Source organism: Diceros bicornis, chromosome 6 (genome assembly GCF_020826845.1).
Source record: "Diceros bicornis minor isolate mBicDic1 chromosome 6, mDicBic1.mat.cur, whole genome shotgun sequence".
Lineage (NCBI taxonomy): Eukaryota > Metazoa > Chordata > Mammalia > Perissodactyla > Rhinocerotidae > Diceros > Diceros bicornis.
In genome coordinates, this window is record NC_080745.1 from 32808000 (window position 1) to 32822966 (window position 14967).

Genomic DNA, 14967 nt, shown 5'->3' on the forward strand with positions numbered 1-14967 from the left:
ACACAAGGCACTGTTTTATTGTTCTTATGTACTAATAATTTACTCCTCATAAAACCCTACGAGATGAGGACTATATCATCCCTATTTTTCAGATGAGAAAACTGAGGCACAGAGAGGTTTTAGAACTTGCAGGATCCCACAGTTAGTAAGAGGCAAAGCCACGACTTAGCCTCAGTATTTTTAATCACCATGTTATATTTGGGGGGACAGCAGGACATTCAGGTGAGAATATCTGGTGAATAACCAACTGTAGCCCAGATCTGGGATCTAAGAGCCTCTGGAGTCCAGAAAGGTAGACACTGGTCCTTCCTGAGGTCCATCCCTGACTAGCCTATAAGCCCACCCACGGCCAGACACTGTTTACGTCTGGCTGGCCCCCAGCTTTATGTCCTGTTTCTCTCTTCTTCATACCCTTCCTTCCAGCTCACCTGACCACCCAGTTTCCCAAACACCTGCCAAGCTCTCAGTATTCACACTCTTTTCTCCACCAGCAATGCCCCCTCTCCTCCACCTCCATCTGCCAACATCCTTCCCCTCCTTCCATCTCCTCCATTTAAGTCTTTTCAGATTGTTCCAACTGATCTGATGGCTCCCCCTTTAAACATCCCATAGTACTTTGCTTTTACCTTCCATGCATTTATTGAGCACCTACTACAACCCCGGCTCTTTAGACATAAGGATACCAGAGCGAACATGAACAGACACAGACCCTACTCTCATGAGGTCTATAGTCACCCAAACACATGTAAGGTTCACTTGGGACAAGTGCTTTGAAGAAATGATGGATGGAACTTTTGGGGCTGTCATTACAGGGATTTGATCTGGTCAAGAGGCCAGGGAAAGCTACTCTGAGAAAGTGACACCTGAGCAGGGAACTGGAAGACACACAGAGGTGGGAGAAATGCAATTCAGGCAGGCCTTTGTGGTGTGGTCCTAATTTTTCAATTTGTATCATTGTTTTATTGTCACGCTCATCTTCTTGCCACCCCATGAGTAAATCTCCTTTAAGGCAGGGCCTATTTCTGGCCCATCTTTCTACTCCCTATGAGATTTAGGACTGACGCTTACCCAGGGCAGGGAGATATTGCCTAAATGGATGGAGGGGACATTGGCTGTTCTGCAGAACCCCTGGGCACACCACAGCAAGAGCCCCTGGAGTCCTGAGAGGCCATTCTGGGCCCATCTCCGTCACCTTCCTTTGAGTATACATAGAACAGCGTCACTTCCTGCTCCAGGCCCAGTTTTGTGTCTGCTCTTGGTAAAAGTATCTTCTGGCATTGAACTAGGGTTTCAGGTCTTGTGCCTTTATGAGCACGGAGGTAGCCTGCCCTTGTGACCTATCGAGTTTGGAAGGCGCACTAGGGTGGTTGGACCAGGACAGTGGGATTTATTAGGGCCTCTAGGTCCTTTTCTCCTACTGCTTCCCCCCTTGCCCGCTCCGCTGCTGTCACACCAGCCTTCTTTTCACTCCTCGAATATACCTTGGCCATTTTTATCTCAGGCCTTTGCTGCAGTTCCTTCCACCAGGAATGCTCTTGTCCCAGATCTTCAAATGACTACCTCCTTATCAACATTTAGGTTTCCCTTAAAAGTCACTTTTTGAGAGCAGCCATGTCGGAGCACCTCAGTTAAAGGAATTCTCTATACCCACCTCACTCTCTATTCCATCGCTTTATTTTATTTTCTCTGTAGAACTTACTCCAGTCTAAAATGGCCTCTTTCTAGATTCATTGCCTGCCTGCAAGAACGTGAGTTCCATGAGGGCAGGGATTTTGTCAGATTGTTCTCTTCTGTTTCCCAAGTGACTGGAATAGAGGAGGTGCTCAATAAAATGAAGAAAGGAATGAATGAATGAGTGCCCCTCTGAGTAAGTGCCTGGATTCGGGACTGGGACTAGATTGGGGTAAGTCCACACTGGGTTTAAGATTCCAATCTAGATCCCATTGGTGGTATGAGCACATCTGAATTTAACCCCCATGCCATTTGCTGCACCCCCATCCCTTTCTATTCATTCCTCTTCAATCATACCATCCCAGCTCTACCACATATTAGCTGTTTGCCCTTAGACAAACTACTTTGCCTCTAAACTTCAGTTTCCTCTTCTGTAAAATGGGGCTGATGGCTCTTCTACTCACAACGTGGTGGTGAGGATTAAATGGAATAGCTTATGTAGAGGTCTTAGTGCCTGTGCCTTTCGTGTAGCAAGCTCTCCCTAAACATTAGCTACAGTTGTGGTTTTTATCATCTTCACCACACCCCTCTTGGTCATTCATATTCCTCTCGCTTTCCTGTCCCTTCCGTTCCCTCCCTCCAGCACCCTGTGTGCCTCAGGTCTGCCCACCAGGGGGCCCCACACGCTGCTCTTCCTGCACTGGCCATCCGTTGGTGCAGGCAGCCAGCCTCTTACCTCAGCACTTCCCTTTTTCCTCTCGTGACAGCTCTGTCACCTCTCCACTGCTGCTCCCTCTCCATCCCAAATATCTCAGCCCCTTGCCCTCAAAACTTCATTCATTCCACAGATAATTATTGAATGCCTACTATATGCCAGGCTCCGTGCTAGGTGTTGAGGATACAAGCAGAAAGATCAGGCACCCTCTGTCTTCAAAGAGCGCACAGTCTATAGGGAGATGCTGGAGGGGTGGAGAGGCAAAGGGAGCCCCGACCTGGATTTGGGTGTGGGAAGGTGGGAATCAGACAGCCCTTTGGAACCAGCCCTCTAGCTGGAAAATGGAAGAGAGTTCCTCCCTGCCAGCCCCTCAGCCCCTTACTCAAAATATCTCGGCTCCTCACGTTGCATACTCTTACACCACACCTGAAATACTGAGCTCAACTCATCCTCAGCACCTCAGACCCTGTTCCAAATACCTCAGTTCCTCACACCAAATGCTTCAACCCTCACCCCAAATATCCTATCTCTCACCCCAAAATCTCATCCCTTATGCCCAATCCTTCAGGAGCTCAGCCCCTCACCCTAAATACCTCAACTCCTTTTTATTTTTTATTTTTTTTAATGATTTTATTTATTTATTTATTTTTCCCCAAAGCCCCAGCAGATAGTTGTATGTCATAGCTGCACACCCTTCCAGCTGCTGTACGTGGGACGCGGCCTCAGCATGGCCAGAGAAGCAGTGCCTCGGTGCACGCCCGGGGTCCGAACCCGGGCTGCCAGCAGCAGACGCCAGCAGCAGAGCACGTGCACTCAACCACTAAGCCATGGGGCCGGCCCCTCAACTCCTTTTTAAAGAAATACTGCAGTCACCAATTTAATCTGTGGTTCTTAACCCTTTTTTCAGCTCTTAGACATAGGAGGGATGAGAAAACACTCCCACTAAGGACAGGACAATGGCTCAGCTGGGAGTAGTTCTCATGGGGAATGGGTCATATCAACTTTTCTGTGCATGGTTGTGATTTGATGTGTCTTCTAGGGGAGAGGGGGGCATCCCTCACCCACTACTAGTTTGGGGGTTGCTTATGTAAATATTTTCATTTGTCTTTCTCCCTCTTTCCTATGTCCATTATCACATCTTCTCACTAGTTTCAAGTGCTTCACCACTAATAATTTTCTCAGTCCTTGGAGAGACGCCATGACTTCATCACCCCTAATTCTCCAAAACTAGTCATAGAATCTTAGAATTGGAGGGGACCTCAGAAGCCACTGGTCAAGTGGGTTTCAAACTTCTTTCAGGGACTTTTTTTAGCCAGGGACTCTTTTCCTCAACAAAATCTTACGTCAAACCCCAATATATATGTTGAGCAGCTACTGAGGCGTGACCATGTAACCCGTAGGGTTCTGTGGAATATGGATTGAAAACCCCTCATGGGTTTTCAAGACTGAATTATCTTCAAATTTATTTTACATCATCCCCTAACAGGCAGATAACTATTTTTTGTGTCCAAGAGTGTCATCCCCCTTGCATTTAAATACCTCACTTCCAACTGCCCCATTTTCCTCAGGTTTGAAGAATAAGTACATTTATACTCTAAAACTGCATTCCAAAATTAGGGAGGGAAGCTTCTCTCATTCAGGCGGCAGTCCCACGGTGTAATTTTCGGAGTCTTCAAAGAGAAAGATCAGCAGAATGATGGAGGGTCCCACCGAATGGGGCCCCTCTGGTGATTATCAGGGCATTGATGTCCTGTATAACTCCTTGTTCCCGGCACTGTGGGCATGGCCTGAGTGCTGGTGCTGCCTAGGGTACCGGCTGCAACCAGAACAGTGCAACTCGAGGACCCCATGAGGTTGCCATAGATACTGATGCACAGGGAGCTGGTGAACTCATTATTTATATGTATCTTCCCTCTAATTGCTGTGGGGTAGCTATAGGTTGTGTGGGTGCTACAGCAATGGGGATCAAGGAGGGTGTGTGCGAGGGTGTGTGTTTGTGTGTGAACACAAAGGTTTCTATAGGCTCCAAAGGTTTTTGTAGGCTCCAAACTGTGGTCACGTCAGTGTGTGAGCTGTGGAGAGAAGTAGTGAGGAGGGAGGGAGAAGTGGGATAGACATAGAAGGGAAAAAGTAGAGAATGATTTGAGCTTCCTTCCAATTGTGAAAATTCTAATTTTCCACTTTATTTGTAAGTTTCACAAAGTAAGAGGCAGTGTCAAGCACACAGTAGGCAGTTGATAAATATTTGTTGAAAGGCGGCTAGCTCCACTTACACAGTACCATGAGTCATCTTTGAGGCTTCACCCCAATATTTTTCTCATCACTCTTCCTTTTACCCAGAGACTCAATGCAAAGTGCTTTATATGGTTACCCTAAAATACCCAGTGTAGAAACCTCACCCTCAGCTGGGAAGATATCCGCTCCCACAGCAGGCACATGAGAAAGGCTGGGGTTGTAGTCCTGTTTGTACATTTTCTTCTGGGATACCCTTCTGGGACTCCATGCAATCCTAGTCTGTGCTTGTTCTGACCTCTCCATCTTCTCACTCCACCTTACATTAATGAATATGAAGTTTCAGTATCTGGAGGTCAGGAACCAAGTCACGTTGATGATTAACTAATATGCAGCCCCTCTTTCTGGAGTGCAGGCTAGCCGTCGCTTCTGCCTTTAAGGTAGATGACAGAAACTAAAGATTTACTCTCATCCCCAGGTATACAATCTCATCGCCCTGCCTCACGCTGGGCCTTGGAACCGGCCTCTCACCCCAGTGCTTCAAGATAGGAAGTGGCCTTACTCCCCAGCGCCTTACTTCCTGTTGCCCTGGGGAGGGGTGGGGCATAAGGTTCTGTCACCTCCACCCTTTCCTTCAGCCCTTTCCGCCCTCCTTCCAGGCAATCTGTTAATGCTTTTCCTCTCTTATTTCCTTAATCATCCCCACTGGGGTGTCTGGTTCTCAGACCAGCTCCCAGGGTCGTTGGGTAAGGAAAGGAGGGGAGCCCTCCCTGGGAGCTTTGCTCCACCCACCCCCACAGGGAGGCAGCCTGGGAGGCTGGGACGCCTCTCAGCCTCTCAGCTGCATTCTCCGGGGCGAGTCAGCTTGCTGACAATGGAGGCCCGACTCCCAGTGGGCGTCCTGCTGTAATCAAGAGTGAGCTGCAGCAGTTGGCTGAGCTCCACCCTGCCCAGTAGGGGCTGGCCCCTGACTTGGGGTACAGCTGCCTGGGCAGGTCAGGAACCTGCCTAGCCTGTTTCTCCTCCACCGAGACAGTTATGTGCCTCCGTCCTACCATCCTCTGACAGTGGGGACAGAGGAAGGGATGGTAACTCCCTCTGCCAGGGCCCCAAGGAGTCCCTTCATTCCACAAATATTTACTGAGGGTCTGGGGCTTGAGTATACAACAGTGAACAAGGGAGGCAGAGGCCCTGCCCTATTAGAGCCTACAATTTAGTGGGAAGGCAAATGTTAAACAAATAATAACAGCTAACTGCTATAATTAGATGCCAGTACTATTCTAAGTGCTTTATGTGATTTAGCCCATTTACTACTCACAACTTGTTTTCTTCTCAGTTTTCAGATAAGGTAACTGAAGCACAGAAAGATTAAGTGACTTGCCCAACGTCACACAGCTGGTCAGTGAGTTGCCTAGAAATCCAAGCCCAGCCCAGAGTTCACTCTTTAGACAACCATGCTTTAGCTCTACTGCCTCTCATATCTGTAAACATATCATTACAAAAATGTGATGAGTGCCATAAAATAAAAATACAGGGTGCCTGCAAGAGAATGGGGATATTTGCTCCTTCCTTCTGCTTGCTCTTCTAGCCCACATGGCATAAAGCCTTTTCTAATCGGTCCCACTTCATCCTTTGCATTGCTGGCCAGAGAGAGAACATTCTCTCATCTCTAAGGTTGGAGTGCAGGCAGGCAGAGTTCCACCTGCATCTTTGGCCATGTCCTGGTCTCCCTGAACAATCCGTGCCTGAAGGGTTTTATCTAATAATGGCCGTGATGCTTACACAAGTCTAGACTGTCAGCTTCCCGAGGGAAAGCTGCTGAGAGCTGGCTCTGCACAGGCTAGGGCCAGAGTGTGCAGTCTGACACAGGCTTTTTGACCTTGGCCCTTTCTCCACAAGGTGTGAGCCGGGATGGGGGCTTAGGACCCGTGTGCGGGGCCCGCCAGAGAAGTCGGTGGTCCAGACCCCTACAGGATCCCAATACACACACACTCGCACGCACATCCCGAGCCCTTGCAGGGTCCGCCCCGGGACAAGCCCACAGGTCGCGAACATTTCAGCTCCCTCTGGGTGGCCCCAGGCTGGGACCCCCCTCCCCTCAGCTCCCCAGCGCGCGCCGCCCAGCCCTGGCCGCTCCGGGGCGGGGCGGGGCCGGCGGCAGGAGGCCCCTCCCCGGGGGCGGGCCGGGGGCGGGGCGTGGGGGGGGGCCGGCAGGGCTGGGGGCGGGGCGGGCAGCCGCGGGGGTGTCCCTCCCTCCCTCGCTCTCTCCGGTAAAGTCTCGCGGTGCTGCCGGGCTCAGCCCCGTCTCCTCCTCTTGCTCCCTCGGCCGGGCGGCGGTGACTGTGCACCGACGTTGGCGCGGGCTGCACCGCCGCGTCCGCCCGCCCGCCAGCATGGCCACCACCGCCACCTGCACCCGCTTCACCGACGACTACCAGCTCTTCGAGGAGCTCGGCAAGTACGGCCCGCCTGCCACCAGCCGCGGCCCCCCACCCTGCCCCCGCCGCCCGGGCGCTATGCGGCTCCTCGCCCCGCCCCCCGGCCCTGCACCGGCCGCTGCAGCGCCCCCTCGGCCTGCCCCACCCCCAGCCTTTCCCGCCCGCTGCCTCCGGGGCCCCCTCGCCCCCCGCTCCCTGTCCCGCAGCCCCCTCCGCGCCCTGCAGCAGCTGCCCGGGCTGCTGCACCCCGCGCTGCCGCGGGGACTGCAGCCCCCGGACCGCTCCTGGGCGCCCTCCAGCCCCGCCCCTCCCGCACCCTTCAGGCGCCCCCCATCCCGACCCCGCCTGCTAGCCACCCGCTCCCCACCCTGCTCAGGAGCTCACTCAGCACCCTGTCCCATGTCCCGCGCGCCTGGCACTCAGGACCCTCCCTGGTCCTGCAGCTCCAAGCGTGCTGCGGTGCCCGGCTGTGGGGGGATGTTTGGTGCCCGGCCCCGCCCCCCCGCTAGTGTCGCTTCCAGGATCCCAGCCCCGCTGCTGGGCAGTACTGCAGCACCCCCTGTCCCCTCCCCCCATTCCTGCAGTGGTCCCGGGAGTCGCGCGCCGCAGCCGCAGCATCCCCCTCCCCTCCGCACTGAGCTGGCCGCTGCAGCAGCCCCGGCCCCCCCCCCCCACCCGCGGCGCCGAGCCCGGCCACTGCAGCCCCCGCCCTGCCCGCCCCCCTAGACGTTTCCAGAGCTGAAGAGTGCGAGCTCCCATTTGGGGGAGAAGTAGAGGAAAATATCTTGGGAAAGGGGAGCTATTTATGTCTGAGACCCATAACAGCATCCTCTCTTTCTTTGCTGTCAGTTGAGCCGGGATGCAGTGGGATCAAGCCAGTTATAGGGGATTTGACCCTCACTTTCCTCGCCTTCCTCCTTGGGTGAGGGAGATTTCTTTCTTAGGGGATTACACCCTCTTTCTAATCTCTCCTTCCTCTACCCTCAACTATGTCTGCTGAGAGAAGGGCAGGGTCTCTGTTCCCTTCTCCTGGTTCTCTTGGCCGGACCGCAGGGCTGTCCCTGAGATGCAGCAGGTGTGTGTTTTAAGCATCGCCCACCAGCTCCTGACATACAGCCCTGTTAGGGCTGTTGCTTTGCTCAACCACTAGATGTGGGAGTAGGAGTGGGGGTGGTCCTCCACCCACATCTGTTCAGTGTCCCACAGTGGCCACATCTTTCTGCCCGGTGTTGGATCGTGATGGTCGCTATGCTGGTGTGGGTGTGATTTTGACTAAAGGTCTAGTGATAGGAGCATCGCTGTCCTCAGACCTGAAGCGTGTCTGTGTCACTCTGCTCGGTGTCCCAGTTCTTTCCCCCTTCTCCCTCCAGGGGTGCTTTCTCTGTGGTCCGCAGGTGTGTGAAGAAAACCTCCACGCAGGAGTATGCAGCAAAAATCATCAATACCAAGAAGTTGTCTGCCCGGGGTGAGTTCCCCATCTTGGTCTCTCCCTGGGGTGCCTCCAAGGGCTGTGTCTTCTTCTGAAGATGCTCCAGGAGTTGGAGGCTTATGTTTTAGCACTTGGAGAAGGGTTGGAATTTCAGGGTGGGTGGACTTTGAAGCCAGGCAAGGAGTTGCATAGGGAACTGGAAGTGCTCAGGTAGAAAAGAAGGAAGAAAATGTAAGAGATGTAGGTAGCTGCAGGGACGAGTGGTCCCTAAAGGCTCAAAGGAGTTTGGTTTTGAGGGAGGGGGACGATATGGGGAATGGTGGGTGGCATGGAATGGAGAGCTCTTAATTTGGGGCACTTGAAGTCTCTGCGTTTGGGGCAGTGGTAACCACTCCTAAGTAGCCTGTCTTAGTCCCTGTGCCCCAGTGGTGACTTAAGATGGAAATGTAGTAAGTGAACAGCTCTGACAAATCTAGCCTCCCCCTGCCCACCAGGCGGCAGAACAGACTCCCAAGGGAAGGGAATCTGTAAACATCAGGGGAGGCTGCTACTGGCGAGGGCTTCTCAGGAACAAATCCTGCCAGATGAACTTGATTGCTTTTTTGATCAAATTACAAAGTTGGTGGTGCAGTAGCAGATGCAGTCTGTCCTGGGTGGGGGGTGATGCCTCATGGTCTGGAAATCTCAATGGCTTGGTCTGGGTGGGAGTAGTATTGCCTCAGGGTCTGGGGATTGTGAAGGCCCAGGCCTTGCAGCCTGACTTGCAAGATCCTCCCAAGTACCTGAGGCCAGGAGCGTCAGGCTCTGTCTCGCACGCCTCCAATCTACACTCCCTGAACTTTATATTGGGTGCTTGCCAAACTCGCCTCATCTGATAGGTATAGACCCGGCAATGTGTGAAGTGCTCTGTATACAGGTCTGGTGAGTACGGAGGTATGTGGATGGGTCAGGTCATTGAGGGGTGCAGCAAGGGGACAAAGGTTATGAGACTCAGAGAAAGGAATTAGGGCTGGGCAATAGGATGCCATGTATTAGGAGCTGGGACAGATGCCCTGGGGAAGACATGGGCCACGGCTAGTAATGACCTGGGCATATCTGGCGTAAGAGGTGTAATAGATGTCTCCAAGCATTGGAGAAGCTATAAAATTCCACAGAGATAACAGTGGGCTTCTGTCATATTGACAATTATTCTGGGACCTGTTTAGCAGGGCCATATCTGCCTCCTGGCTAGGAGGGCCTCTCTCCATCCCCACAAGCAGGGTTTGTCTTGCTGTCTCCCTCCCAGCCCCCATCGCTTGCTGTTCCTCTACATTGGCTATAAAGTTGACTTATTTGTTTTATTTCTCTCTGGGTACCTTGAATAGGAGGCAGTGGTTGCCATAGAGATATGTGGGCAGTCAGATGCCCTCCTCCCCTAGGGTGGGGGGACAGTGTGGTGGGCTGGGCTCTTTGGCAGACATCCTCTGGCCAAGGATGCAGGGTGCAGGCAGGGACGACAGTTTGAGAATGGATACCTCCCTGTGCCCACACAGCATAGCCCTGGTGCATCAGAAATGGGGCTGGTGCCTGGTGTCTCCAGCTAATGATGCAGTGCTTTGCTTTCCTCATCTCACCAGTGTCCTCTGACCCAGGGGTGAGGGAGGTAGAAACAGCTGGGAGCTGAGCTCTGAGATGTGAGGATAGCTGATGTGGTGACTTTGTGGAGCTGCCTGCCTTGGGCTGTCATTTTCCACTCTTTCCCTACCCACCTGAACTTCCCTGACCTGTGTGATTATGTCCCTTTCCCGTCCTCACCTCCTTTCAACCCTGTCTTGTCTTTCCCAACTGAAGTCTCGCTTTCTCTGCCCAAGCTGGATGAGGTTTGATTTCTCTTTGATTTTTTTCCTCAAGAAGAAGATTCTTGTATAAGATCATATGCTTCAGACAGCAACTCCCCCTCTCTCGAGATGGTTATGCCAAGACTAGGGCTCTGTTGTTTGGCTTTTTTACCAAGTTAACTTTGGGACAGAGGCCTGGTCCTGGCTGATGGTTACAGATGCCAACAGGAGGGGTCAGGAATATGTAAGTGTCAGTACTGTTCGGAGGTGGGAGAGTGGGAGAGTGTTGTCTTGGAGATGGAGGGAGCAAGCCAGAGACTGTGCTGTAGGTGTGGGCTTGGGGGATGTGAGCTGCTGGAGAGGGTTGGGCCAGGGTGCCCACTAGGCTGGTGCGCGTGGGGTTAGGGAGTGAAGGCTGTGGCTTCCCTGCAGCCTCTCAGTTTACGCTGTATATTTTATAAAGGTGCAGAGCTGGGGCTGGGTTTCACTCGTTGCTGTCTGTCTGTCTAGGGCTCCGCAGGTGTTGGATTTCTGTGTCTGGGGGTGTGGTGAGCCCATGAGGGTCATCCATGAGGGTCTGAAGGGGCTTGCTGTGTTTGCTGTCTCCCTGCCTGTTTTCTTTCTCGTTTATGATTCTCTGTGCTGCAAACCAAAAGGAGAGGAAGAGGATATTGAGCTGCTTCTCCTTGGCGTCCATGGTGAGGTGGCCCAGAAGGCACCAGAAGAGCTCATCTGGTCTTCCGGGGGGTCTGATCTGGATAGGAATCCTTCTTTTGCTGTGTTGTTTCTTGTCATTCTGGCCTCAGAGGCCCACGGTGGTGGCTATGTTACAAGGTAGGGAGTTAACATGGCTATGCATTGAGCACCGTCTTTGTCTACCGGCCTGCCTACATAAAGTCACTGAAAGTCGCATAACGTCACTCCATTTGCTTTGGAACATCGATAGGTGTGGAGTTGGGGCTCTTAAGGGAGCCCATGGTTCCAAGCTTAGCTCTCAGCTGGGCTGAAGGAGGCATTTAAAATAGGCTTGGATGCAGGAGCTAGTGGGCCAGGTGATGGCAATGATAAGTCGTTATTTTAAGATTGAAGAGCACCCCCCTCAAGGAGCCTGAGCCCTTATGTCTTTATTTTTACATCTTCATATTCCCTTCTTATCTTTATTCATATGCATATAGATTTTCATCTCGTGGAGCATAACATTTTATATCTCACGCTCTTGCTTATATCCAAAGCATTTCCCCATATTGCTACAGTTGAAGGGCAAATGGTCCTTTCTTTCTTCTACATAGTTTAGGATTTATCCTTGGAAAAATTAGCATCATAAGAAACCTCTGTATTTGGACGATTTACCTGGATTCCAATTGCTTTTATTACTGTGGATATTTGGCCTTACTTAGAGATGCTACTAGAAACAATATTATGAAATGTTACAGCACTTGCTGTATTTATTCATTTATTTAATCTATGTACCCCATGTGAAGAAATTTCTGTTGAAGCTACATGTAAGCAAAAGCTTTCCTCTTCCTGAGGACTTGGGAGGTAAGGTAGGGACCATATCTGTTTCTTTACTTCTGTGTGGGCAGGGCCTAGCAAAGTTCCTGATATATACCCAGCCTATACATGTTGAATGAATGGATTAAGAGGACTACGTAATTAATCATGGTTGCCTTTTGGCTTTGGCTCTCAGGAAACTCAGAGCCAAATTGCTGGAACCCTTGGTGCTGGCTTGAGTTCCCCTTTTCTGATCCATGGAGCCAGCCTGTAGGCCTGACACAGCTGTTGGAGAGGACAGATGAGGTTAAAGACCTGTGCTTGGGGAATAAGGCAGGTGGGAGATGTAGGAAGACAGTGTAGCTTATGATTCTTCCTTCCTTGTCATTAATGGCCTTATAGGGCAACGTTGGGACTTCCTCTAAGCAGCTCTTTTCAATTTTAGTGTGCGTAAGGATCACCTTGAGTACTGGTTAAAAATGCAGATTCCTGGGCTCTATCCACAGAGATTCTGCTTCTGGAAGTCTGAGGTGGGGTCCCAGAATCTACATTTTTAACAAGTGCCCTAGGGAATTTCATGCAGGTGGTCCCTGAGCCACACTTTAAGAAATGCCATCTAAAATCAGCAACAGCAGCGACAGTTGCTCTTGCCATGCTCTCTGAGATTTACCAGACACACCTTGGCCCAGCCTGCTCCAGGTGGTATCTCTGCTGGTATGTGGCCATCTGTACACATGGGCTGTTCTGTGATTAGAGGCCTAATCTGAGCCCCGAGATTGGGGTGTCAGTCCATATCCAAGGTTGCGGCAAGCCAAGTGGCTGGGGTTGTGCCATGTTGGCCACCAGAAGGGCAAAAGCTGTCTCTTTTTGTGTCCAGTTGGCCCTGGGGACTGAAATAGGATCCCTCTGGGTGGTGCCAGCTGAAAGTCTCCACCCCCTTAGTGTTGGCCTGAGTAGCCCCCATGACATTTGTGTCCCCTGTGGTATCTCCAAGTGAGACTTTCCTGTTAAGGATCTGGGTGAAGTGAGGAGAGGAAGAGAGGAGGGTGAAGCAGCAATGAGAGAGGGAGATAAGGAAGAGAAATCTAGGCAGCACTGGAACGCTGGGACTCTGGGACTTGAGGAAGCATTTAAGGAGGTTGTATTCAAAACCGTGCTTACCTCCTGAGGATAAGACAGGCCACTCTCTGGGCTGGCCCCGTGGCTTGGCGGTTAAGTGCGCGCGCTCCGCTGCTGGCGGCCCGGGTTCGGATCCCGGGCGCGCACCGGCGCACTGCTTGTCCGGCCATGCTGAGGCTGCGTCCCACATACAGCAACTAGAAGGATGTGCAGCTATGACATACAACTATCTACTGGGGCTTTGGGGGAAAAAAAAAATAAATAAAATTATAAAAAAAAAAAAAGACAGGCCACTTTCTGTTGACTAGAAATGGGCATCCTGTGTATAAGTGACTGAGCTCCTCTGACTTGTCCGTCTACGTGGATGAGGAAACAGCCTGGAGGTCCCTTCTCTGTGCCAAGGCTTATGCTGGGCCGGTTTTGTCATACAGTCATGCTGTGAGCTGTGTGACTTAGGTCAGACAACACTGGCCTGTCACCCTGCCCTTCCACCCACCTTCCCAGAGTGCTTTTGGGCGCTGGCATCATGGGTTGGGGATGGAGATTGGAAGGTGGCCCCATCCCATAGGAGAGGCCTCTTGCTTTCTTCCTGCTGCTTGCTCTGGTCCCTTGTCAGAAGCAGTGCTCCACGCTTCGAGTCTGTGCTGAAACCCTAGAGGTGAGTGGCTGACTCCATTCTCTGCTGAGTCTGGAGACAGAGAAGGGGAGGAGTGGGTGTAACGGGCTCCTGCCCCCATCTCTGTGCTTGCTGCTCTCTGGACGACCTTGGCAGGCCAACAAGGGCCTGATCCCATGGGTGCCAAAAGGGTGGTGACAGGAAGAAATGGGTACTTTGCGCCTCTTGAGTGCCTCTCTGCAGAGGCCTTTTATCATCTGCCCACTGCCAGACAGATCTGCCCCAAGGCCAGTGGGGAAACCAAGGCACAGATGTTTGGTTGGTTTGTTTTGAGCCGTAGGTATGCCCATGGTTTTGCCAGCACTCCGACCCCAGCATCTTCAAGCAGTGTGGTCTTCACTTACCCCTTGGCTCCTCCCTTTAAAACACAGGTTCTGGGTGTTTTGTTTCTGTGATGAATCCTGATATATCACCCCCATGCCTCTCTGTTTAGGCCCAGAGCTCTAAGCACAGTGGAGCAAATCCCTCCGTTCTGCCGACTGAGGCCTCACTCTCGTCTGTACCCACCTCTCTGGGTACAGACCCCTCTATGGTGGGAATATTTCCAGCCACTCCCCCTAGCACCGTCTCTGTATCTTGGGCTCTATCAGCAGCAGCAGCAGCTTCCCATCTGCTCCCCTCTTTTCTCCTCCCTCTCTTTCCCCTCCCCCTGCTTGCTGCTGCCCTGGGAGGAGCTATTTTTAGGGGCTGCTTCCTGGGATGTTTTACTTGGGGCTGGTTACCATGAAGGAAATGTCACCAAAACAGTGGGCAAAGGCTGCAGGCTCCCGAAGGCCTGCCAGGGGCATGGAGAACTCCGTGGCTGACCCTGTTCTGGCCCTTGAGACTGTCCAGAGGCAGAGCCTTGCCTTCTTGGGGCTTGCTGGTGACCCCATGGGGATTTTCTCCATCCAAGCTGGTTTGGGAGACTTTTGCTGTGGGGCGCTACTTGGCACCTCTCTCCTTTCCCTCCTTAGTTAAAGCTTCTCTTGTCTTAAGATCCAAAGGCCAAAGTGGGGCTCAGGTCTTTGTGTCACTTGGTTAAAACCGCTCAAGTTAGGACTGAAGAGAAGGAGAGGACACCAGGTTAAGGGACAGAGCCTTGGGGTTCACGTAGGCAGGTTTCAGGCCCCGTCCTACTGTATTCACAGCCCCCAGCTAGTCCCTGGGTATATGGGTGTGAAGGAATTAGAACCCATGGCCCCTGCTTTTACATGGTAGATGGACTTTGCTCTTAATTGGAGACTCTTTGCACCTTCAGAGTGAGATTCAAAGGAAGCGATGTGGCATTGCAGTGTCAGGGTGAGGTCAATGGGACTGTGGCTTGGGATCCCCACTGGTCAGTGCCCAAGGCCAGGGGCAGTTTATAAGCAGCTGGGGAATGTGGATTATGATACCAA

General features: G+C 52.1%; 1 protein-coding gene across 14 annotated transcripts in view; it reads left to right on the forward strand.

The window, feature by feature from the left end:
* Positions 1–6943: 6943 nt before the first annotated feature.
* CAMK2G (calcium/calmodulin dependent protein kinase II gamma) overlaps positions 6944–14967 on the forward strand; it is a 55624-nt gene continuing 47600 nt past the window's right edge. For 5 of the 14 annotated variants that reach the window (XM_058543142.1, XM_058543145.1, XM_058543138.1 and 2 more), the window contains exons 1-2: positions 6945–7076; positions 8427–8521. In XM_058543142.1, coding sequence (XP_058399125.1) covers positions 7012–7076; positions 8427–8521 — 160 coding nt within the window. In that variant the 5' untranslated portion in view covers positions 6945–7011. Of the gene's footprint in view, positions 7077–8426; positions 8522–14967 lie in introns of all 14 variants that reach the window. The other 9 variants (XM_058543137.1, XM_058543139.1, XM_058543146.1 and 6 more) reach the window with 4 other exon arrangements.